This window comes from Podarcis liolepis, assembly GCF_965112155.1.
Source record: "Podarcis liolepis genome assembly, chromosome: 5".
In the NCBI taxonomy this organism is placed as follows: Eukaryota; Metazoa; Chordata; class Lepidosauria; order Squamata; family Lacertidae; genus Podarcis; species Podarcis liolepis.
The window spans coordinates 43,052,716-43,076,193 of NC_139556.1; the positions used below are offsets into that span (position 1 = coordinate 43,052,716).

Consider the following 23,478-nt stretch of genomic DNA (forward strand, 5'->3'; position numbering starts at 1 on the left):
GCGAAGGGCCGGCCAAACGCGCGCCTCCCAATGTTGCGCCTGGTGCGGCCGGCACCCCTGGCACCCCCCACGCTACGCCACTGTTTGGAAGCTACAGCTGGTGCAGATAGTGGCCGCCATCTGACATTCTCCACCTTAGCAAGAACAAGGCATTCTCACTCTTCAAGAACCCGTTCTAGCTAGGGGTAGAAATACTCTGAGGAGACAGGGCTGGGTTGCAAGTAAACCAAATGTTACAAAAAATTCCATAATTCCATAATCTCCAGCACTCTTCGCTTAAGGGGAGGGGGAGCCCAAGTAGCACTTACTCCAGAACCTCTCCCCACAATTGAGGAGTGTATAACAATACTTACAGGAAGACTAGGAACCTTAAAACACTACTGATCTTAGTGAGAAGCCTCTGATAAACCTCTAATAAACACACATACTCTTCTGGAACAGAGTTTGATAACTCTTGTGTCAAATGTTTCTGCTGGAAAATTTAATAAACACATCATGACTGATGTTACCTTTCAGCCAATAGTACACTGCATCTTGCCACAGATGGATAAAGTTTTCTACCATCCCTTTCCCATTGCTGCCTCACATCCTTTATAGTTGACCTGGAGACCAAGTAGTTCTGAGGAATATTTTCTCCCTATAGAAGAGCCTTCTTTATTATTAAGCGCCTTGAATACATCATAGAAACCCCCTGGACTATACTGCCTTTCCCCCCTTTTTTTCTTTTTGCAGAGGACAAGTGGATTTGTTTGAACATACTCAAGAGAAAACATCAAACATCTTTAGACCCATGAATTCCAGAACTAACACACAAGAATGGAAGGGAAGAAATCTTATTTGACAGAGGCAATAACATTCATTTGTGTGCTGCACTTCTCTCACCATCATTAAAAAAACTAACAAAAAAAACCCCATGAAGAAATATATAATCTAATTTAAATGTACTGTTGTCTACCAAAGATTGTCATAAAACAAAGGACTGCTTATTATGCATCTCTCCATGGATGGTATAAACAAGCTGTAGGACAGAAATACTTATAAAGGTTTCTTTCCTTAAAAAAAAATCTGCATAGCTAATATCTATTGATCTGAACACAGATCTGTCAACAGGCAACATTTTAATTTAGAGAAAAACCGCACACCTACACACCCACAGAGAGAGAGAGAGAATAAAGGGTAATTCAAATAATATCAGGCATTGACTCTTGCTCATATATTCAGTCCTCAAAAAGAAACAACTGTGAAAAATTTGTACAATAAGGAAGCAACAACAACAAAAAGGGAAAGGGAAAATACTATTTAATATATTAAATTCACTGAAGTATAACAATAATAACATGATTTTAAAGAGAGTGAAACATTAAGCAATATGGAGAACAGTAGAGAAATTAATAAAAAGAGATACACTCATGGACATAGAGACACTCATTCACCCACCCACATTTACAGCCTTTTTAGCTCCATACTATCAACACAAAGAAGAGGTTAGTGCAGAAAAAGGAGTTGACTCACTGAGAGTATTGGGTTAGTATCCAGGTGTATATCTCAAAAAGACTAGCTCATGCGTTTGTTTCCTGACAGTAGGAAGCAATGCTCCCAACAGTCTCGCCTTCCTGATAATTTCACCCCAGTTACTTTCTCTAACAGAAGGCCTACTTGTGAAACAGTGCCTATGAATATACATGAGGAAGGCAACCAATGGTCTTTAAGAAAATGGCTTGCTTAACAGCATGGATGTTTCCACTTTATATTTAGCAGGTTGTCTCCACCAATAATGCATTTTAATTAATAAACAGCTTGCGAGCATCGCTGCTGCCAATTATGGAAAGCCAGGAAAGATGGGGGATTTCTCTTCCTCCCAGCCGTCCCTCGCCAGCATCTGCTATTAAAAATCAAAACACCGAATAATTTCTAATATCGTTTGTATCAAACCGGTTGTTATGGCTGTTATTTCTCAGACTCTATGGAAAAAACCCCACCAACATGTCATTTGCAATGCTGCGTAAGCTGCTTATAAGCTTGGGAGCTTCCATAAGCGTTTTTAATAGAGCACTGTAGCAGAAGGTGTGGAAGGGCAAGGCAACATTTCTAACTTGCAGCATCTGGGGCTGAAAAGAAAATGGGAAAGGGGGAAAAACCCACATACCATTCCCAGACAGAGGTTTTAATTGCAAATGAGAAAATCCATGCCAATCATTGGTTGCTCCATAGCTTGCCCATCTCCCTGCAGGCAAGCTGTCAAAGGAAGCAATTAGAATGTACCACAAGAAATATGTCTCTTGCAGGGCCAACCAGCACAGGTAAATAAGTTGTCAGTCATTTATTAGTAAAGAGGTAACTAAAGATCAAAGGGAGCAGGGAGATATCTGCAGTCAATATTATGCCATTAAGGGGAAACTTGGGCATACAGAAGAGGCGACTAGAGGGCTGATAATAGTGCTAAGGCAGGCCATTGGCTCACCTAGTCTGGGACAGTCTATTCTGATTGGGCACAGTTCTCTGGGGGTTCAGATTTTCCAGAGATTGATACGTGAGATCTTTTAAAAGTGGAAATCCTGGGGACGGAAGCTGGGGCTGCATTCATACTTCAGTTCATTCTGTTTTCCTGACACTTCCCTAACTGTTCATTGACACATTATATTTGAGCTTTCACATGACATAAAATTCCACTTCTGGAACTACTGTGGAATGTAGTGCAAGTTGGGTGCTCATTTCTGTGCAGGGGGGCCAACTTGAATAAAGTACTGGGGAGGCACATAAGTCCCACCCTGCATAATCGATCGCAAGATGTGGTGCACACCATTTGAGTGGCAATGCCCACCAATTTGGGGGCCGTGACCTCCTCAAATATTTTATTGTGGGGGCAAATGGAGCTCGGCTTCTAGGAGTTGGCTCCCATGTTTCCGTGTTATTTGCTTCCAGAAAACATCTATTTGCAAATAATATGGCAATGAGTGCTGAACTTGCACTATATGGCACAATATCCAACCATATTTCCAGAGCTGTCTTTTATGTTGTGTGAAAGCTCAAATATAATGTGGGGATTAGCGGATAGGGTGTGAATGCAGCCGAAGACCTTTGAAGTGCAAAGCCTCTGAGCTATAGCTCTTTTCCTTAATAAAACAAGCATGTAATCATATCAACTAATGTATGCATATACTTCAGTTCTCTTATCTATGTGGCTTTTGATTTTGTTTTTATCTTATTTAGGGGCATTTATTTCATTATTCATTTGTCAAACATTTTAGTCACTTTTTAAAACAACAACAACAAAACAAAAGTATATAGTATATTGTATTTTAAAATGGGGTTTCGGAGTTTTTAGGGGGTTTTGAATGTTTTATGTAGATTTTCAATTTCATTGTTCTGTATGGGACAATGACAATAAAGATATTGTATATCGTATACCATATCGTATCATATCGTATCGTATATTGTATACCGTAATTTTACAAAAATAAAACTATATGTACCTCTTTCACTGTCTATTTTCCAAACTAGCCATTGTCTTTTGCCAAGAAGAATAGGAGCACTGCAGCAGAAAATGCTGAGTGGAGTCCTCATGAAAATTTGTCTTAATATTCAAGTCTTTGTATGCAATTTTGCCTAATATACACATTTTTGCAAGAAATTCCCCCTAATACAGTGCATTTTTGTATGTTACTTTCACCAACATGAACATTTACATGCACACTTCACCCTAGAATATACTTTTTTGAACACATTGCTGGTGGGGAGTGGGGGGGGGGAAGAGAACTGAACTGCAAAATTCAGAGCAAAGTGAGTGTTTTGGTTTGTATAGTGGTACCTCTAGTTACGAACTTAATTCGTTCCAGAGGTCCGTTCTTAACCTGAAACCGTTCTTAACCTGAGGCATGCTTTCCCTAATGGGACCTCTTGCTGTTGCTGCACCGCCAGCACACAATTTCTGTTCTCATCCTGGGGCAAAGTTCTCAATTTGAGGTAACTCTTCCAGGTTAGCAGAGTTTGCCAGTTTGCTCAACCCAGGGTAAAAGCTGGCTGGTGTGTGTGTGTGTGTGTGTGTGTGTGTGTGTGTGTTTACCTTCACACCTCCAGCTTTCTGGCTTGTTCTTTCAAAACTATTTTCCCAAACATTGGCAGCAATGGGAGAACAAACCTCTATGGCAGATCCAGGCTGGTATGCATTGGAAGCCCAATACAGTATATAGGCATGTCGAGGACATGAAGGAGCTTTGTATCTAAAGGATCCAAGGCTTACAATGACATGTCTTAAAATGCCACCAGTGGCAAATCTGTGTCCATGGAAAGCTCTGGGAATGCTGGGACTCTCCAAGGGAGCAAACACAGCAAAATTATTTAAGGCTTTACACATTCTTATGCTGGTCAAAGAATCCAGCTTTTCTTGATACACCTTTTAATTTATTGTAATCTCCCCCCCCCCGCCCCCCGCACTCATCTCATAAAGAGCTGCTTGAGCTCATCTTAGTTAAACTTTTTTTAAAAGTATGGTTAGAGAGGCTGAGCACCCACTCAACCTGCCTCACTGATCGACTTCTGATTATAAGCAGAAGTCCAAACATTTGGGCAACCCTTAGTAGTCGCCCAACATCTGTAGCCACCATGACACTGCTCCTGTTGTAATTAATTAGAACAAGCATAGGCAAACTCGGCCCTCCAGATGTTTTGAGACTACAATTCCCATCATCCCTGACCACTGGTCCTGTTAGCTAGGGATGATGGGAGTTGTAGTCTCAAAACATCTGGAGGGCCGAGTTTGCCTATGCCTGAATTAGAACTTTATCTTTCTCTGCACCTCTGAAGGGGACGATATCCTGCTTCTCTTTACCAAATCCAAGCTTGCACCAAAGGGCAGGTACCATTCCCACTTGTGTGCTTGCTTCAGGAGGGCTTCTGAAGCCCATCACAACTGTGTTTCCTCTCCAGAGGTTGGGATTATTTGGCACGAAACTTCCAAGTCCCTCCAACAGCAAACTGTTCTTTCCAACCCTTTGGCTGGAAGCAGAGTGAGGCACTTTGTGGGTTTGTTCACACACACACACACACACACACACACACACACTCGAGTCCACTCTATGTAAACACTTGATGATGATGACACCCCACGTAGAATGAGCTGACATCATTAAAAAGCATTGTATTTGAGGTGAAAGTAATGTCCCAAAGCCTTCAGTCTGGTTGATTTTTATATATGGGATAGGGCAGGGGGGAATAGCATCTTGGCCTTTGCCTCAGGCAGCCAAAAGTCTTGGGCTGGCCTTGGCTTAGAAGGATCTTTCCCCCCTCTTTGATATGCTCCACACCTGTGTGTGAGAGAGAAGCAGAGAGATTGGGAATGTAGGGTATGCTTATTAAGTGGGGAGGAGAAGCCTTCAAAGTCATGAATTCTTTTGCTGTATTTCCCCTCCTCAAATGTGGTATTCATGCTTGCAACTTTTCTCCAAAGGATAGATACTAGAAAGGCTTGAAGAGCTCTGATGAATGCATTAGCACACATTTGACAACTGCAGAACCATAAGTGTGATCAAAGGTTACATATTCAATGCAAAGTAGGGGTTTAATGCAGCTGTTTTGAGTTCTGCTACACCCAGCAAAAGAGAGAAGGGTCCACTAATGATTTTTTGACAATACAATATATAAATTATTAGAAATCCAAAATGCAAATATCTTGTCGAATCATATTTTCTAACATTTTCAAAGTGAATAACAACTTTTAAGAATAAGATGCTGGTGATGCAACAAAGTTGGACTAATTATTCCCAATAATTTAAACAAGTAATTATTCCACAAATACTTGGGGGGTGGCACAGGGGCTTGTTGAAAACTTCAATTAAAAAAAATGATGCTCAAAATTTTGTTTTTCCAATCTTTTCTTTGCTGAGTTTTACACAAGATCTAAGCGAGATATCTTATAAACAGACAAACAAATGTATTGTGGCATGAATTTTCATAAGTATTGATTACCTTTGTCATCTGCATGAAATGGAAGTACCGTATTGGCCCGAATATAACCCACACCCAAATATAAGCTGCACCTTTAAAAGTTGGCGGCCTGGGGGAGGCTTGGGAACCACAGATGGGACGGGTGCCATTGCCCCACGCTCCTGGGCTGCTCTCTGGGGAGGGGGAGCCATGCCCCTTTGCCAGCAGCCTCGCCCCCTTCTTGGCGGTTCAGGGGAGGCTTGGGAGCAGCGGTTGGGGCGGGCGCCGTTGCCCTGTGTTCCCGACAGCCCTCGTAAGGAATTTGGAAAAATGTGTGGCTTATATTTGGGCCAATATGGTAGGTTCTTGCCCATGTAACCACATGCCACAGTCAAATCTGTTAGACATTAAGGTACCATGGATCACATGGCTGTTTCTGTTACTGCAGATCAACACAGCTATTGTTTCTGGAATCAGTACTTAGTCCACTTTAGTACTGATATCGAGTTCCTGCATCTTATCATGTGGTTGATGGGAAACATGCCCAGTTAATAAAACTAACAGATTTCTGGCTCCTGTTATTTTGTATCTATCTGCAAAATAGCATGTTATATTATAAGTATAAAGACATATGGCTTCATGATCTTGAAGCATAGTAAATACTCTGGCATTAAAGTGTTTGCTGTTGGGGATTAATTTGCCTCCTGTTGAGCAGAGCTCTGCTATTAATTTGTGGTAGTCTATGGCTGACATGAGGAAGAGAAAACATTACAATCACATGACTACAGCAAGCCAAATAGATCTTTGGGCAGAGTTTAACCTGTGATGTTGCTAAAATATATTAGAGCATTTTTTTGTCAGTCAAAACATTATTTTCTTTCCTATAACTCTCACGTACTGTTCAATGCAATGTTCAAAATGCGGGTCTCATCCAAGGCTTAGGATGTTAACATGAAAAAGTCACCTTGTTGCTTGATTAACAACCAGCTGTTCTGTCTAATAGGTTAATATTTCCCTTGGTGAACATTAGCTGTGGTGCTTTTCTCATGAGAACTCTTAGTTTTTATCATTTCTCTGGGTAAGCAAGATTTAAACCCACAGCCTGGTAGGAAAGTGCTACGGTTGAAATCAAGATATGAGCCAGTATGGGGCGGCATCAAACATCCAAAATCAAGTTATGTTATGTTTTGCTTGGAAATATTCATACTATACGAGGTTGGGAGGAGAAGGGTAGGGATGGTTATTTGGGAAAAGCTGCACGTATAGAGAAAGGCAGTAAGATATGAGAGGAAAGCTATATTTGGATTTAGCAAAAGATAACCACTGAGTCCCTTACTATAAACAGAATTTTGTGTTCCACCAATTGCTGTTCCCTACAAAAGACCCAAACATGAGTCCTACAGATGGCAAGAGCTGAAATGTTCACTTGAGTCAGATAGTTACTGTAAAAATGAAAAAGGCTAGCGGGGTTTTGCAGGAATCCTCCAATATCTTAATTTGGTCCATTCTAATTAGACTTGCTTACCCAGGACGTGGGTGGCGCTGTGGGTAAAACCTCAGTGCCTAGGACTTGCCGATCGCATGGTCGGCGGTTCGAATCCCCGCGGCGGGGTGAGCTCCCGTCTTTCGGTCCCAGCTCCTGCCCACCTAGCAGTTCGAAAGCACCCCTAAGTGCAAGTAGATAAATAGGTACCGCTTTATAGCGGGAAGGTAAACGGCATTTCCGTGTGCTGCGCTGGTGCTGGCTCACCAGAGCAGCTTCGTCACGCTGGCCACGTGACCCGGAAGTGCCTCCGGACAGCGCTGGCCCTCAGCCTCTTAAGTGAGATGGGCACACAACCCTAGAGTCGGACACGACTGGCCCGTATGGGCAGGGCTACCTTTACCTTTACCTTTACCTTAATTAGACTCTAAGAGCCAAGGCTAAAATGCACATTGCATGCAAACATGTAACAGTGTTGTCTGATGGAGGATAAGGCTATCCATGGCTACTAGCCATGATGGCTATGTCCTGCCTCCACTGTCGGAGACAATACAACTCTGAATACCAGTTGCCTGAAATTGCAAGTGGGGAGTGGGCTGCTTCACTCAGGTTCTGCTTACAGGCTTCCTGTGGACATCTGGTTGGCCATTGCGAGAACAGAACGTGAGACTAGATGGCTCTTTGGCACCATCCAGCAGGCTCTTCCCATGTTCATTTAAGCTTGAAAAATTACTTTGGGAAAAGGTGATCGAGCCTGGATTGGTGCCTGGGGAAGAATCATTTCCCCACTTGCTACCTCCCTCTCCAAATCACACCTTTCTCCCTCTAAACTGGTTTTGAATTTAAGTACGTGTTTGTGAAGGTCAGAGACACCGACAGGCTACACTTATATGTGTTTGCATGTAACATTTAATTGTGCCTCCCCAAATATCTTGGGACACTTCACTAAGACACCCATTTGTGTGATCAGTCTAATATAGCCAGAAGTAACTCACATCTTCTAGCAACTGCTGAATTCCTTAATATGCTGTAGGTTGGAGCATCAGCAATCACACTTGTTGTGACTGAGCTCTGTGAACTATCGGCTCACATATTGGACCATCCATTCACGTGGATATTTCCATTCATTTCAAAAGGTATTCAATTTTCATCTCTCTCTCTCTCTCTCTCTCTCTCTCTCTCTCTCTCTCGGTATTCGAGGGAGTTACCTTGTTTTACCTTCCCAGCAACCTTGTAAGGATGACTTAGGATGGGCGAATGAGACTTGCCCAAGGTCACCAAGCCATGAAGGCTAAAGGGAGGTCCATATCCAGGTATATTTAACCATTATACTACTCTGTCTCCCTAGTTACAATCTTACTAACTATACACTGCAGTAAAATAAAACTATATTTTGGTATTGAACAATTAAGCTGTTTCTTTGCATCCTTGAATGCTATAGATACTATTTCCACTTAGACTTTGTCCACATTATACTTTTAAAGTACATTCAAAGCACATTATTTCCCTCAAGGAATTATGGGCACTGTAGTTTACTTCTCAGAGAATTACAATCCCCTGAAACCTTTAACAAACTGCTGTGCGCAGGATTCTTTGAGGGAAAGATTAAGCTTGAATGTGCTTTCAATGAACAGTGTGCACGCAAGTTGCATGATATCTCCAAACAGAAAAAGAGCATTCAATGTATTTGACTATGAAGGAAAGATATGATACTGGTCACAGTTATCCCTTGGTATAGGATCCCAATGTTCCTGAACCCCACAAATTGGACAACATTGGATTTAACATGACTAGACTTAACTTATCGAGCTTACATTCTGTTACAAGTAAAGTTATGTATTTTACTTTGGAAAAGAAAGTATCCATTCTGGATACTGCACATTTCAGAATAGGTCCTATTACTGTGAAAAAGCAGATCATTTAATATGAAACTGAAGGTGCATTTGTCATTGTCATCCTTATCATGGAAAACAGCAAAAAGCTCCCTGAGCATAATAAATCAGCTGAAGTTATACATCAAGAATTGATCTACTATGAATAATTAGCTGCTGCAACTAGTCTCCCACTAATGGTGTTAGAAAGCATTAAGTGTAGCTTTCACTGTGATCACGGGAGTGTTAAACATAAATTCACACATAGTAACATGTAGATGTGGTGCTGGAGCAGGAAAAACATAAGACTACACAAAGGCCTTGCTCTCTGAATGCCTGGTAACCGCCTAACAACTTGGGGGGGGGAATCAAACAACTGTCGAAATAAAATAGAAAATTGAAAGCTATCATGCAAAGTCGGAGCTATCCAGTGAGAATTTAAACCATCTCTAGAGTGGCTTTATATGCAAAATACAGCCATTTATAATACAAATATGTTATCCTGGAAATGAAACTGTGTACGGGCCAACTTATATGTTGTGTATTTTCCTGCATGGAAAGCACTTTTGTCTGGGAAATACTGTGCAACTCAAATCGTATATGATGAGGCCAGATGGAAACATTTACGTATGAAAACAGGCTAAAAAACCATGACTAGATGCAGGCTAAAGATAATTGCTTTATATGTTTAAAAAAGCCCCAAAAACCTGCTGAAATGGCATAAATGTATATTCAGTGGTTTAAGTGGAAGAGGCTGCAATCCTATGCACACTTATCTAAGTTCAATTAGATTCAGTGCGAGTTACTTCCAAGCAGGCATGCCTAGAATTGTACTGTAAAGCAAGGGTTTAAATCATTGGCCTCCTACACATGGCATTGGGCTGTGATCACTTTGTCATATTTGAAGTTTTGCCTATACCCCTTTGCCTAGAGAAAGGTTGCTAGTAACAATTAGATCTCCTTATACTTCTCCAATCATCAGAAGTCTTTTATGTCTCAGTAACAATGCAGCATTATGAAAAGGTAGATAAGTAGAGATGCACAGCAATTTGCAAAGCTGGTTGTGACCTGGAAAAGAAACGTCATCTCCTTCCTCCTAATTTACCCTTTACCAGCAGAAAGACAAGGCGGTATTTGGATTCTAGCCCATAACTATTTTTCAAGCTTTAAAACTTTTTTTTAAAAAAGAACAACCCACTGCCCACTAACCAGTACTGATGTGAAGTTGATTCCTGGGGGAACTAAAATGGTCATTTAAACAGATGGCATGGCAAGAGACCAAGAGACAGCCTGGATCAAAACCTTGCACCCTGTTAACTGACAGCACAGCATATCTTTGAGAGACAACCTCCTCCTAGACATTTTCATTAGTGCTGGATAAACCTCAGAAGGATCAGAAAGTCTGTACGGATTAGTAGCCCCAATACAGGATGCTTCGTCACAGTGAATTTGAACTGTTTATTAGCGAAAACACAGAAAGAACATTCGTTCCCTTCCCCTTGTTGCTGAAAACTGCCAGAATGATTGAAATTTGCACATACCAATCTGCGAATTTCCCTCTCACACTCTCTCTTTATCCTGGTAATCTCTTCTTGGTGAAGGTGATACACACTCCGTATCTCTGCTGCTTTGATTTTGTCGGCTTGCACGACCACAGATAAAGCTTCTTCCACTTGTTTTTTAGCCCCCTTAAGCTCCAAAATTTCCTGTTGCATTTTGGTTTTCTCACCCTCAAATCCCTTCTTGGCCTCCTCCTTTGCTTCGCAGAAGAGCATCGTCTTAACCTTATCAGGCGTCCCATCCCGGACAACATTGAGTAAGGCCTGAAGTCTCTGAATTTCATTATCTTTGATTTTTATGACTCTAAGAAGCTCAGCTTCATGCTGTCTTAAAAGTCCCTCGCGAACAGCTTGGAGCTCCTTCATTTTTTCTTCATGAAGTTTAGCCTTGAGCTCCGTTACAGTCACTGTGTTTTTGTGCTGTTCGTGTTCTTTGATCAGCTTCACTTCCTGATTTTTCTCCCTCTCCAATTTGCTGACCTAGAAGAAAAAGAAAGTATCACACGGTATGTTTGAGATGGATTTTATAACCTAGCAATAAATGTTGGGGGACATATTTAAGACAGCTGTTGGGAAATCAGCAAGTGTTTTTTCCTTATCACAAATTAAGGGTTAAAAGGAGATGTAAGATTAAATGAGTGAGTTTGTCTGGGGGTTTTCCTCCCTATTAGCAACATCAGCTATGCAGGGTGGGGGGCACAAGCTAGATCAGAACCATGGTGCATGGGAAGGAGGGGTTAATCCTGTCCCCCATGTTAAAATCCCACCGAAAGTTAGAGTTGCTCATAGTCCTGACAATGCAGCATGTCAGGGGTGGATAAGGAAAGATGGAGTCCTCCCATTACAAGTTTCTCCACCCCTCTGAAAAACTCCATCTCCTACTGAATCCTGGGCTCATTTCCCATCAGACACCAGGCACACTGGGTGTACTGGGAAGATGTAGACAAAGGGAGGGAAGGAAAATACCTCCCTTTCTTTTCTACAGTGACTTACACATTAAAATTAGGGCCCATCCATACCTTGGCTTAATATGGATTCTTTGTGCCTTCTTTAATTTCCTCTCATCCATGTGGCATTCACCTCCAACTACTGCCCCCCTTCTAAAAATCTTGAGATCCCAGTATGCAATTAATGTAGCTCTCCTTTTCAGATTTCCAAGGCATAGAGAATCCCTGGATTTAGTGAGCAGACAGTGTGGGCCAACAGTAGTTGGAAGAGAACACTGCATGGACGAAGGGGAATTAAAGGGGGGCCTTTATTGCACTAATAAACTTTAATAAGGACAGGAATATTCACAATACCAAAGTTCCTCAACAGCCGTCTGCATGCTTCTCCTTGATGATACACAATTACCATGTCTAAAAGTTGGTTGCATGCATTGTATTTTTGCACTTTTTGGTAACGTGCTAATGCATACACAGGAGTGTCGACACAGATAGGCCTGACAATAATTCAAACCAGCCAACGCACACACCCATTTAAATTAGCTGACAAAAGCAGTTTTGGTATGGCTGGATTAGCTCTCCTTCTCAAAAGTTTTAAAATAATTCACTGATCTTCTTGCCTGCCTGCTACCCTTTATAGTGAAAGCAAAACAACTAGAGTCTCTCTGAACCAACCTCCTGCCAATTTCTAACGCAAAATTCAGAGACTCAGCTCATTTCAGGTTTCACGTAAGCACAAATTTTGCACTGGTCTTTTAACTTTTGCACTGAATGCTTTTTTTGAGTTCTTCAAGGCAACAATTCCAGCTAAAAGCATTGCCCGCGGGCAAAAGTAAGACACTTGTGAGTTTAGCAGAGTTTTGAAAAGCAAAGACTGTCAATGAGCTCGCCCCATTTTCCACTTCAGTGCCCCATTACTTAACAGTGGCCATGTTACTTGGCTCTTAGATACTCTGCTATTATTACACAACTGATCCAACAGACATTGTTCCAGTTACTTCCAGGGCTCCTTCATTCAGCATTCATCCTAACTGGGTTGCACAAAGCTTACTCGGTGGTTAGACTCTGTCCAGTTGCACTGAGCATTCATCCTGATTTGCTTACAGGGTTCTTACATGTCTTCCTGTTAATCATTCATTAATCCACATTATTCATTCATTCCACATTTTTCGGCATGTTTCTCCATCACTTTCCTAACTTCAAAAGGTTGGGGGGGTTGGTTTTTTTGTTATTAAACAAAAGAGTGGATTGATTGAACTAGGGCAACAAAGTGTTTTATTCCACTTTAATTGCACAAGCCTAAATCCCTCCCACAAAACAGGGGGAATCTGGAGACACCCCCAGTTACTAAGGGGGTTTTACTAAATGGGGACTTAATATTGTAAAGGGTCATTCAGGTATCACAATTGATAGCAGGTTTTCTTTTCTTTTTTACTGACTGAATCCTCTGTCCTCCCTGTTAAATCTGGATTAAGTGTGTGTAGGGGGGTATGGCCTGGCATTTTGATGCCAATGATGTTGTATGGATGATACAAAAAAAAAAAAAGCTGCATGTATAAGGAGCACCCATCCACAGGAAACACAACAGCAGCTTGCTGGGTGGGGTGCAGCAGCTAAACTAGCTTCCCAGAAGGTGGCTCACTGGGAGGGCAAGACGGCGGCAGGGAGCCTGGCATGGTGGAAACACACTTGCAGAGCCAATACAGTACTTCTGCTAGTACAATTGCACCACATTGACCTCCCCGCCCCTTTGATCCTCCTAGGAAGCTAGTGCCGTGGCTCCACCCCCCCCCCCCCAGCAAACTGCTTCTAAAGAGTCACCATCTGTAAATGACTTAATACCCACCAGGAAGCCCCTTAAAATTAACATGTTACAAATTTTCTTAGCTACCAAATTAAATTTAAAAACCCCCAAACCATTTTCAGAGTAGTGGCATAGCAATATAATCTTCCAACCCCTTTGCAAAGCTAAGCAGGATCCGGTATGATTTCAAGCTGGATGGGAGACTGTGTTTTGAGATTTCTGCATTGCACAGGGTTGGACCAGACTACCCTAAGTATTCCCTCTATGATTCTAAAACAGCTTTGTGCTTGCTCAGTGGTTTTTAAAATGTTAGTTATGCAGCGTTGGAAGTAAAGAACAAATAAAAATGTCCTGCCTGGACAGTACACAAACATACACTTTTGAACAATATACAAATGGCCTTCTTTTAATGATGTCTTCCCAGGAATGAAGCTGCTGCTGTGCAAGCGATTCAATAATGCAATGCTTCCGGGCTTGTTTTCCGATGTGTGATTTACACAAGGATTTTGGAGTAACACTAAATCTCCTAATTAGAAATGAATTACAAAGAGATGCCATCCATTCAGAACCCTTGGCTGTAATTGCTTGTCTGCAGCTGATATTAGCAACATGCTGGCCACGTCTAACATTAGCATACTGCTTATATTTCATTACCGACTGCTTAGTTTGCAGTGCTTAGTTTGCAGTGTTGCCTGGGATGGATTGGTAACATCAAATAAAATCAATACTAAAGTCTGGACTGGCTTGCATTTGTGGGTTATAACCATCATACCTGGAATGAAGCTTTTAAAAATGGTGTGGACTTACATAGAAGAAAGAAACAGTGGAAATATGTGTGTATGTGTGTACAGTATACACAAATCTATGATTCCATGAATGACCTGAGTGCCTAGATAGGATAATGTGGAAATACGTGGTCCTTAAGGCCTGTTAGCCAGTGCAGCTGGCTCAATATTGGTTCAATAGCTGGCATCCAGCTGTCTCAGGAGACAATGGAGGAGTGTCCCTCTGGAGTTGAAGTCAAACTGTTGGAGAGTTACAGCGACTGCTGTGGCTGTACAGACCAATACAGGAGAGACATGTTTTGTTGCAGCTGGCACAGATGAAGGCATCCATTTGTGCTACTGCAAATGTGCCATGGCTAAATATGGCCTCACTTATTCCAGCCAAAATTAAATACATAAATTTAAAGAAACCCAAGGGTTGTAGCCATCATTAGCCCTACTCTGAGTAGATCCTTTGAAATTAATGAACATGACTAGCTTGGGTTCATTCATATCAGTGGGAGACCCATATAGAAAAGTATTTATTTTGATATTACCTTATATAAAATGAGTCTTATTCAACACTTTTGTTCTGCTAGCGCAACCAGTTGCACCATGCAATTTCCCCCTCCATGCCTCTCCCATGAAGACCCCCTCATCATCAAAATCTGCTCCAGAGGATTGAGGGGCCCTTCAGAGAATATTTTTAGGGTGCACAGAGAAGAATTTGATGGTACACAAGGAGAGGACAGGGGTGGCCCATTCCACGAACAGAACTCCATGCCCAAACCTATCTATTTTTATATTACAGATAGGTAGCCGTGTTGGTCTGCCATAGTCAAAATAAAAAAATTCCTTCCAGTAGCACCTTAAAGACCAACTAAGTTAGTTCTTGGCATGAGCTTTCGTGTGCATGCACACTTCTTCAGATACACACTTCTTCAGATACACTTCTTCAGTGTTGCTAAGTGTGTATCTGAAGAAGTGTGCATGCACACGAAAGCTCATGCCAAGAACTAACTTAGTTGGTCTTTAAGGTGCTACTGGAAGGAATTTTTTTATTTTTATATTGTTTTATTTGGATTACGTTAGAATAACTTGAGATATTTACTTACAGCTACTAGTAAGCATAAACTTTCACAGCCATATATTTCTGTCTATTCTACATTTATAAATTAATTCAATTTATAATTTAACATTTAAATAATCAACGTATCTGAATTTAAGTACATTAAGAGCCATTTATGTAACATTGCCTGTGACATCTGTTCATCATCAGTACTGTTCTCCAGTAGTGTCAACATAAAATTCAGCAGGTTCACCCTGAGTAGTACTTAATTGCCTGCAACTCTGTTTCCAAGCAAAGCGAAGTGTAGACAAAATATAATTTGTCTTCAGATTTGGTAGATTACCCTAAAAGCCAATGCAGGCTCCAGCTGTCACCCACACGGTAACCAAAGATTAATTTAATTTTCGCATAAAAAAGCTAGATTGTGCTCAAAAGAAATTGCCAGATCAGCTTGTTTAATGTGTACTGCATATGGATTTATGCCATCGTCCCCCACCCCTTCTTGGCAGTTTTGCTTCTTAGTGTATGGTACATGCTGACAATACAGCTGCTTTTGCCTCCATAGGGGACCAATTAGAGAAGTCTCTAAATAATGCATCAAAACCCGCATTCGTATGAAGACAAGATCTAAAACAACCTTCAGGCTTCATTCCACAAGAGTATATTAAGAGGAGGACCCTTGTTTAATGTTTGCAGCATCTTCTTTTTTCATGATCAACTCCTCAATTTACAGATCCAAGGCTTATGTTCCATTGCAAAGAAGGACCTAATCTATTAATCCACATGCTATCTTTCAGAAGTGCATTTACTTATTAAAACACACATCTGTACTGTGATGAAGTGTCCCAAATTGCATGGTGTGGTGTGTTTTTTCCTGGCACAGGAAAAGAGCTATGGGATGGCTTTGCCTCCTGATTTGCCATCACATTGTAAGTGGGTGTGTTTAGGAAACAGGATGGCTTTTGTTTTGATTAGCAGTGGTGGGGGGGGAAAAAGGATGCACACCTTACTCTTTTCTTGCTGGAGTTCTATTTGAATATCTGTTAGTTTTGCCCTGAGCTCTTCATTAGCAGCTTGCAAAGCAGCTAAGGCATCCGGTCTTTCTCCTTTAGCTCGAAAGCTGGCACCCTTCTTTGACATTGTGAGACGGCGTGGCAAGAGGGGCAGAATCCCAAGCAGAGAGGACCTCCTGCTCTCGCCTATTCCTTGATTCTGCTCCACGACATTTTCTTATTCATCTGCAAAATAAGAGAAAGATCAACAGTTGGGAGTCCCATCATTAGTCTGCAGAAAATACAAGGTGTTTCAGCTGGAAAGGGACCAAAGCACATAAGAAAGGAGCCCCTTTTAAGTGATTGTGCATCTTCTATTTACTTCCTTATTGGTAGCAATACATCTTCTCCTAGAGCAGCCTTTCTCAACCTGTGGGTCCCCAGATGTTGTTGGACTACAACTCCCATCACCCCTAGCTAGCAAGGCCAGAGCTCAGGGATGATGGGAGTTGTAGTCCAACAACATCTGGGGACCCACAGGTTGAGAATTGCTGTCCTAGAGCAACTTTGCAGATTCTTCCTTAGCCACTCATCATCATTTCATCCTAGGGTGGAGCTACATCACCTAACATAAAATCTGACAAAATTCAAATACTAGTTCAATAAAAACACAGCATCAATTACATATCAAGTGGGTGATAAAATACATGCTGGTTCAAAACCTCAGCCCCTTCCCCAAAGACTGGGAGGAATAGCTTCAGCTGCCAATGAAAGGTCAGCAATTTCAGCTTTTGTGTGTTTTAGAAAACATGGTGGCACCACATAGAAGGTCCAACCATACATTAGACTTTTTGAAGTACCATATGAGATACTCTAAAGAGCCATTGCAGTTATTAGGTGAAGTGCAAGCTGCCCTCTTCATCCCTATTCTGGTATGTTTCTTAATTGGTGGAGTGGGAAAGCTTATCCGTCCATTTCCGAGCACAATTCAAAGTGTTGGTGCTGACCATTAAAGCCCTAAAAGCCCAGTATACCTGAAGGAACAACTCCACCCCCATCATTCAGCCCAGACACTGAGGTCCAGCGCCAAGGGCCTTCTGGCGGTTCCCTCATTGCGAGAAGTGAAGCTACAGGGAACTAGGCAGAGGGCCTTCTCCGTAGTGGCACCTACCCTGTAGAACACCCTCCCATCAGATGTCAAGGAAATAAACAACTATCTGTCTTTTAGAAGACCTCTGAAGGCAGCCCTGTTTAGGGAAGTTTTTAATGTTTGATGTTTTATCACTTTTTGTTATTATTAATTCTGTTGGGAGCCACCCAGAGTGGCTGGGGGAACCCAGCCAGATGGGTGGGATATATTATTATTATTATTATTATTATTATTATTATTATTATTATTCCTTTTAAAATATATTGTCATCATCAACCTTCCCTCCAAAGAGCTCAACACACTTATCTGCCTCTCCATTTGATTCTCACAACAATCCTGTGAGGTAATTTACTCTGAGAGATAGTGACTGGCCCAAGGTCACCCACTGGGCTTCATGGCTGAGTGGGAATTTGAATCCTGTTGTCCCAGGTCCTTGTCCAACACTAACTCGTATGGAAAATGAATAGAAAAATGAACTGCGGAATGAGTTTGGGGATGCAGCAGAATGTCTGTGCGAATGCTTCATGGCAACCCCAAATCATTATCCCCTTTCCCACCCCAGCAAGATGACATCTCATCACCTCACCACTGGCCAGCCATTCAAAGCCTCTGGGAGTGACTCCATAAAATATCTGACCACCTGGTCATAAAGAGTAGGAGATACAGGCTTGCTTCTCTGCACACCCGCATTCTCCCAAATCACATATCAAGCCATATGATAACGTACATGTTATGTGAATTACTGCAATATTGGTTGGTGCATTAGCTGTGATTTTTTTTCCAAAATACATGCACATTATTGATTTCTCATCAGCTTATGACAGGCTAGATTTAAACCATTGATTTAAATCAAGGCAATTTAAATCATTGATTAAAAGTATTTAATTCACCAGTGGGGAAAAGCTGTTTAAAATAACTAACTCAAATCAAGCCTATATTTATTGAACAAATGTGCATACTAATCAGTTGTGATAACAATTCAAACTGAGTTGTTTATAGGCGAAATTGTGCCTTTACAGTACTGTCTCTGATGATACAGCCCATAAGCCACTTTCACTACAACAGGCATACCCAAAGACAAAGGAGCATTTGTGAAACTAAGCATATCTGTTTGGCTCTCTCTGTGATACATATGCAGGACAGGGAGTATGAGTATTTATACTTTTCCAGAAGCAAGGACTGTTAGTTAGGACGCATCTGCACTATACATTTAAAGCAGTATCATACCACTTTAAACCGTCATGACATCTCCCCAAGAATCCTGGGAACTGTAGTTTGTTAAGGGTGCTGTGAGTTGTTAAAACAGAGCTACAATTCCTGGGTGGTTTAGTAGTCATTTCCTCTTCCCAGGGAATTCTGCCAAGGTGAATGTCTCCTTCACTTTTTGAAGGACAATCATCATGCCATTTTCAATTCTCAGGAACATCAAAACATCCATTACACTCATGTTTGCAATTGCTAGCTTTATCCAATAAAGTTTCATCAAGACCATTCTTGCAGAAGCACGGTAAGAAAGACACAAAGAACTGGAAAATGGTGGGATGACCTCCAGTGGTCTTCAGGTTTATGAGAATTTCAGGAATGAAAATAGAGTTTTTACTTTATGAGTTGCAATTCCACATGGACCACACTGAAAGGCTTTCTTCTTTCTAAGCAAGCTGCTATTTACCTTGCCTTCTGATGGGAAGAAAATCCCTCTGCTGCACAAGCTGTCAGCAAAACACCAGCATGTGACCGGATTCCTTTCTCATGGCCACTAATTACACTTCAGGGTTTTGTTTTTTTTTAATAGAGGGAACACTCTTCAATTCATAGCAACATAAAGGATGCCGGGAAAGGCCATTCAGAATGTCAGATTATATCCAGCCATGATGATCCATTAATAGGTCAGAGAGATGCGGCTTCCTTCTGTGCTGTTTAATTGCATGCCCCAGCTGAAATCTCTAGACTCCTGTGTTCTTCCTTGAAAAAGCAAAGCAAAAGAAAACAAAGCACATGTTACAAAATTTGCACAGAATAACTCAATTGCACTCAGTGTCTGCTTTCCTTGCACACATTTGAATGGTTGGAACATTCCCCTTTTCCTAAACCATGTTTGGTCCTGCTTATGGGCTTCCCAAAGGCACCTGGCTGGCTACTCTTGGAATCAGGATGCAGGATTAGATAGTCTGATCAAGCACCTTTGCTTCCCTCCTTTGTGGAGGAAAAAGAGGGGCAAGTGGTGGAGATTTATGATGTCACAATCTCTTAATGTACCACTGCTCAAGTAATGCAGGGATGATAGGGGCACAGAAACAAGCAAGTAGGCAGGCAGGCATTGCTTGTTAAAAAGCAGCATCAGTCTAACATCCTGAAATGCAAAACTAGCTCTTCAGTAGCCAAATCCACACGGTTACAACACTTCACCCACACACTGTCGCTCAGGCTGGAGAAATTGCTGACAGCCTCATCTGCCCTCAAAATGCATCCCAGGTGCTTGACAATTCGAATAGGATGAGGTCATCTGCTGCCCATCAACTGATATTCAGTGCCCATCACTGGGAAATACCAGGCTGTGACAAACTTTAGAGAGAAAGCATGACTCTCGGTGGTATTTAAAGGACAAGCTGCCCCTTGACTTGCTAAGCATGCTGACATTTTTATACATATGCTTCCTGTTACAATGGTACCTCTGGTTAAGAACTTAATTCATTCCGGAGGTCCGTTCTTAACCTGAAACTGTTCTTAACCTGAGGTACCACTTTAGCTAATGGGGCCTCCTGCTTCCACCACGGCGCCATTTCTGTTCTCATCTTGAAGCAAAGTTCTTAACCCAAGGTACTATTTCTGGGTTAGCAGAGTCTGTAACCTGAAGCATCAGTAACCTGAGGTACCACTGTATCTTGTTTCCTCCATAGAGATGATGCAATTAAACCAAAACAAAGGAGATTCTGACTAAACATTCAGAAAAAACTTTCTTTTTTCCCTTTATTCATTTTCCATTTTCCATATTACATCTATACAAGTCATACCTTAGTCTTACGCAGACTTCCCGACTTATCTTCCATTGACATTTTCTTAGTTTGCTACATCTCCTTATATCATTCGGAAAAACTTTCTGACAGTAAGAGCTGTTTGGCAGTGGAACGGACTCTTACGAGAGATGGTGGGCTCTCCTTCCTGGGAGGTTTTTAAGCAGAGGTTGGATGGCCATCTCTCACGTATGATCAAGTTGAAATTCCTGCACAGCAGGGAGTCGGGTCCCTTCCAACTTTAAGATTCTATGAGTCTATGATTCTGTATGAAAAACTGGGTTGCTCCCCAGAACCACAATGAGAAATTTGCTTTTCCAGGTTCATGGGAATATTAATTTTAGACTTGGAATAGAATGGATGATATTATAATGAGAAGGCCTGGGGCTCCTTGGAATAAGACAATGGATGTAAAATAAGCTTTGCAGGTGTAGAGTTTAATGTTCAGGTTCTTGTCTTCTCTACAACCATGAGCAGGGTCTTGTTTGTGCTGCTAGAATCCTCCTTGTCCTTTCAGTCTAGTGTTAAGTCCTGGGATAGACTGACCTGCTATTAAACCATGGCTTTCTGAAACACTGGCTTGGACCAATGAATGGATCCCTTACAAACATTACAGATGCTTTCCTCAAAAAGCCAGGCCCCGAATCTTCAACCTATGCAGGAAGGCTTAACCTCTGTTAAGAAACTGACCATAAGATATACAATGATGTGCATTCTAGGTGCATCCCGATGACCACAGAATGCAGGAAACTCAATTCCTAATAATCCCCCATTGTTTAATGCTTGAAAGCTTCTGGCCTGGAGAACATGTGAATGCGAATTTGTTATACTCAATAAAGATGAACGTAAAATGGATTTCTTTTCCTGCCTGTTCATACCGGCACACACAATTACAATGACAAGAAAGTCAATGTTAAGAGGGTATTATGAAGCTGAGAAACATGTTAACTGTATAATGAGATTTTCCACTAAGGAAATTGGCTTCTCCTATCATTCGCTAAGCAGCATGCCTGGTTGGTGAGTGGGTGGAGGGGTGGACTCCTACAAAAAGATTAATATGGAACTCTTTAATTAAGCCTTTTGCAAAGGAATGGAATATAATGAGAGAATACATGGATATCACCATGTACAATACCTGCTGATGTATAATAATTAATATAATATAATATAATATAATATAATATAATATAATATAATATAATATAATAATATAATATAATACAGTGATCTAAGACTGCATGCATTGGGCTTCCACAATTTTTCTTTTTCATAAAACACCCCCTCTGTTAATGAGAAGTAAACCCATAAAGCTACATTCTGCTGGTTCTCAAGAATCAAGATAAGAGATATAATATTCATTTACTTATTTATTACATCCACATCCCGTCGTTCTTCCAAGAAGCGCAACTCTGGGTGTTGACACAAGAAAAACTGCACCAAAACATGTTTCCAGATTTTGGCATGGGAATATTCAGCATTGTCAGCCACAGAAGATATGGAGAAAGAATTGTAGGAAAATGGGAAAGTATTCTGCAAGCATCTTTCTGATAGGGGACATGTAGTTTTATGCATACAGGGAAAAGCATTGTTGGAAGCTATGAAAGAGTTGGTGTTTTCTTGTCCCCCCCCCCCCCCCGCGCGTAACTTTGTTTTCTCTCCTTCAAGCCTCAGCTTTGTTATATATGAAGAATGAAAGTGCCGTTTGTTTGTTTGTGCATGTCTGCGCTCATAGATGATTAATCAAAGCCATCTGGACACTGGTGGACACATGCCAGTAATAAAAAAAATTTGCTCCCAGATGCCACATGCCAGAGACTTGCCATGACTAAACTCCAGAAATGTATAGCAAGACTTCTCTTGAGAAGTTTTCCGTTGACAAACCTAGCCTACATAGATCTGGACAATGAAGAGACCACCACAAGCAAACTATTAGTAGTCCAATTTCATTTCTCTGCTATCTCAATTTCCACTTATAATTCATTTTACAGAAATAAGAATGAGTCATGCAAGGGAGGGAGCCTAGCCAGCCATCAGTATTACCCCTTAGGACATTCAAACAAAACAGTACGTTTCTCAGCAATAGGGAAAATACATTATGTATATGATAATGCCTCTCACATTGTGTCAAAGATGGCGGCATGAATAATACATCACCCAGCACTGCCTTGAGTCAGATTCACTCTTTTTGCCACCTGCCTTTAAGTGGAGATCAATCCTTTCCTGCAAATCCATCAAGGCATTTCACAAGCCCACTTTGTGCAATAGCTTCACCAAATGACAAAGGTGTTATATCCTGTCTGCAGGTAATAAATGGAAAAAAGGAAGGGGGAGGAATAACCTTAATAGGAGGCAGACATAGCTATTATATTTGCTCTTCGTTTAAAGGCGTTGATCTTATATATATTTACTTGGTTCTCAGTTTCCACTGAACTAAAACTTTACAATCTGGTGCCTGAGTTTGCTTTCTCCCTTCCCTCCTATTTTCCCTGCTGTGTGTCTTCTACTGTAGATCATAAGCCTGCAGACAAGGGGCGTCTTTTTGCTCATCTTGTAAGCTACACCGGAAGCCTTTTTGACTAAAGAGCAGGGTGGAAATGTTTTAAATCAAACAAACAAACAAACACAAAGGAGGCTTACTTCTGAGTAAACATGCACATAGGATGGCATTGTAAAACAAGGCTAGGTGTGTGTTCTGCATCAAGAAAGGGAATTCCTCAACTTCCATGAATGAAATAAAAATTATGGAAGTTGGAGCAAAGTACAGAGGCTACATGCAGGAGGTGGGAAAAGGAAATCAACATTCAAGTGAAAGGCCTGAGTGCCAGATGCACAAATCTACACTCAAATATTTATTTGACTATTTATATCCCATCCCTAATTCAAAGACACTGGGGCAGGTAGCAACAAGT

The 23,478-nt window shown here is 41.3% G+C and overlaps 1 protein-coding gene across 23 annotated transcripts in view; it reads right to left on the bottom strand.

Moving 5' to 3' along the window:
* The window catches only part of JAKMIP3 (Janus kinase and microtubule interacting protein 3), a 104,657-nt gene that overhangs the window by 49,135 nt on the left and 32,044 nt on the right, over nucleotides 1–23,478 (bottom strand). For all 23 annotated transcript variants that reach the window (XM_083505954.1, XM_083505953.1, XM_083505950.1 and 20 more), the window contains exons 2-4: nucleotides 19,228–19,520; nucleotides 16,422–16,654; nucleotides 10,818–11,315 (exon numbers count right to left, since the gene is read on the bottom strand). In XM_083505954.1, coding sequence (XP_083362080.1) covers nucleotides 10,818–11,315; nucleotides 16,422–16,556 — 633 coding nt within the window. In that variant the 5' untranslated portion in view covers nucleotides 16,557–16,654; nucleotides 19,228–19,520. The remainder of the gene's footprint in view (nucleotides 1–10,817; nucleotides 11,316–16,421; nucleotides 16,655–19,227; nucleotides 19,521–23,478) is intronic.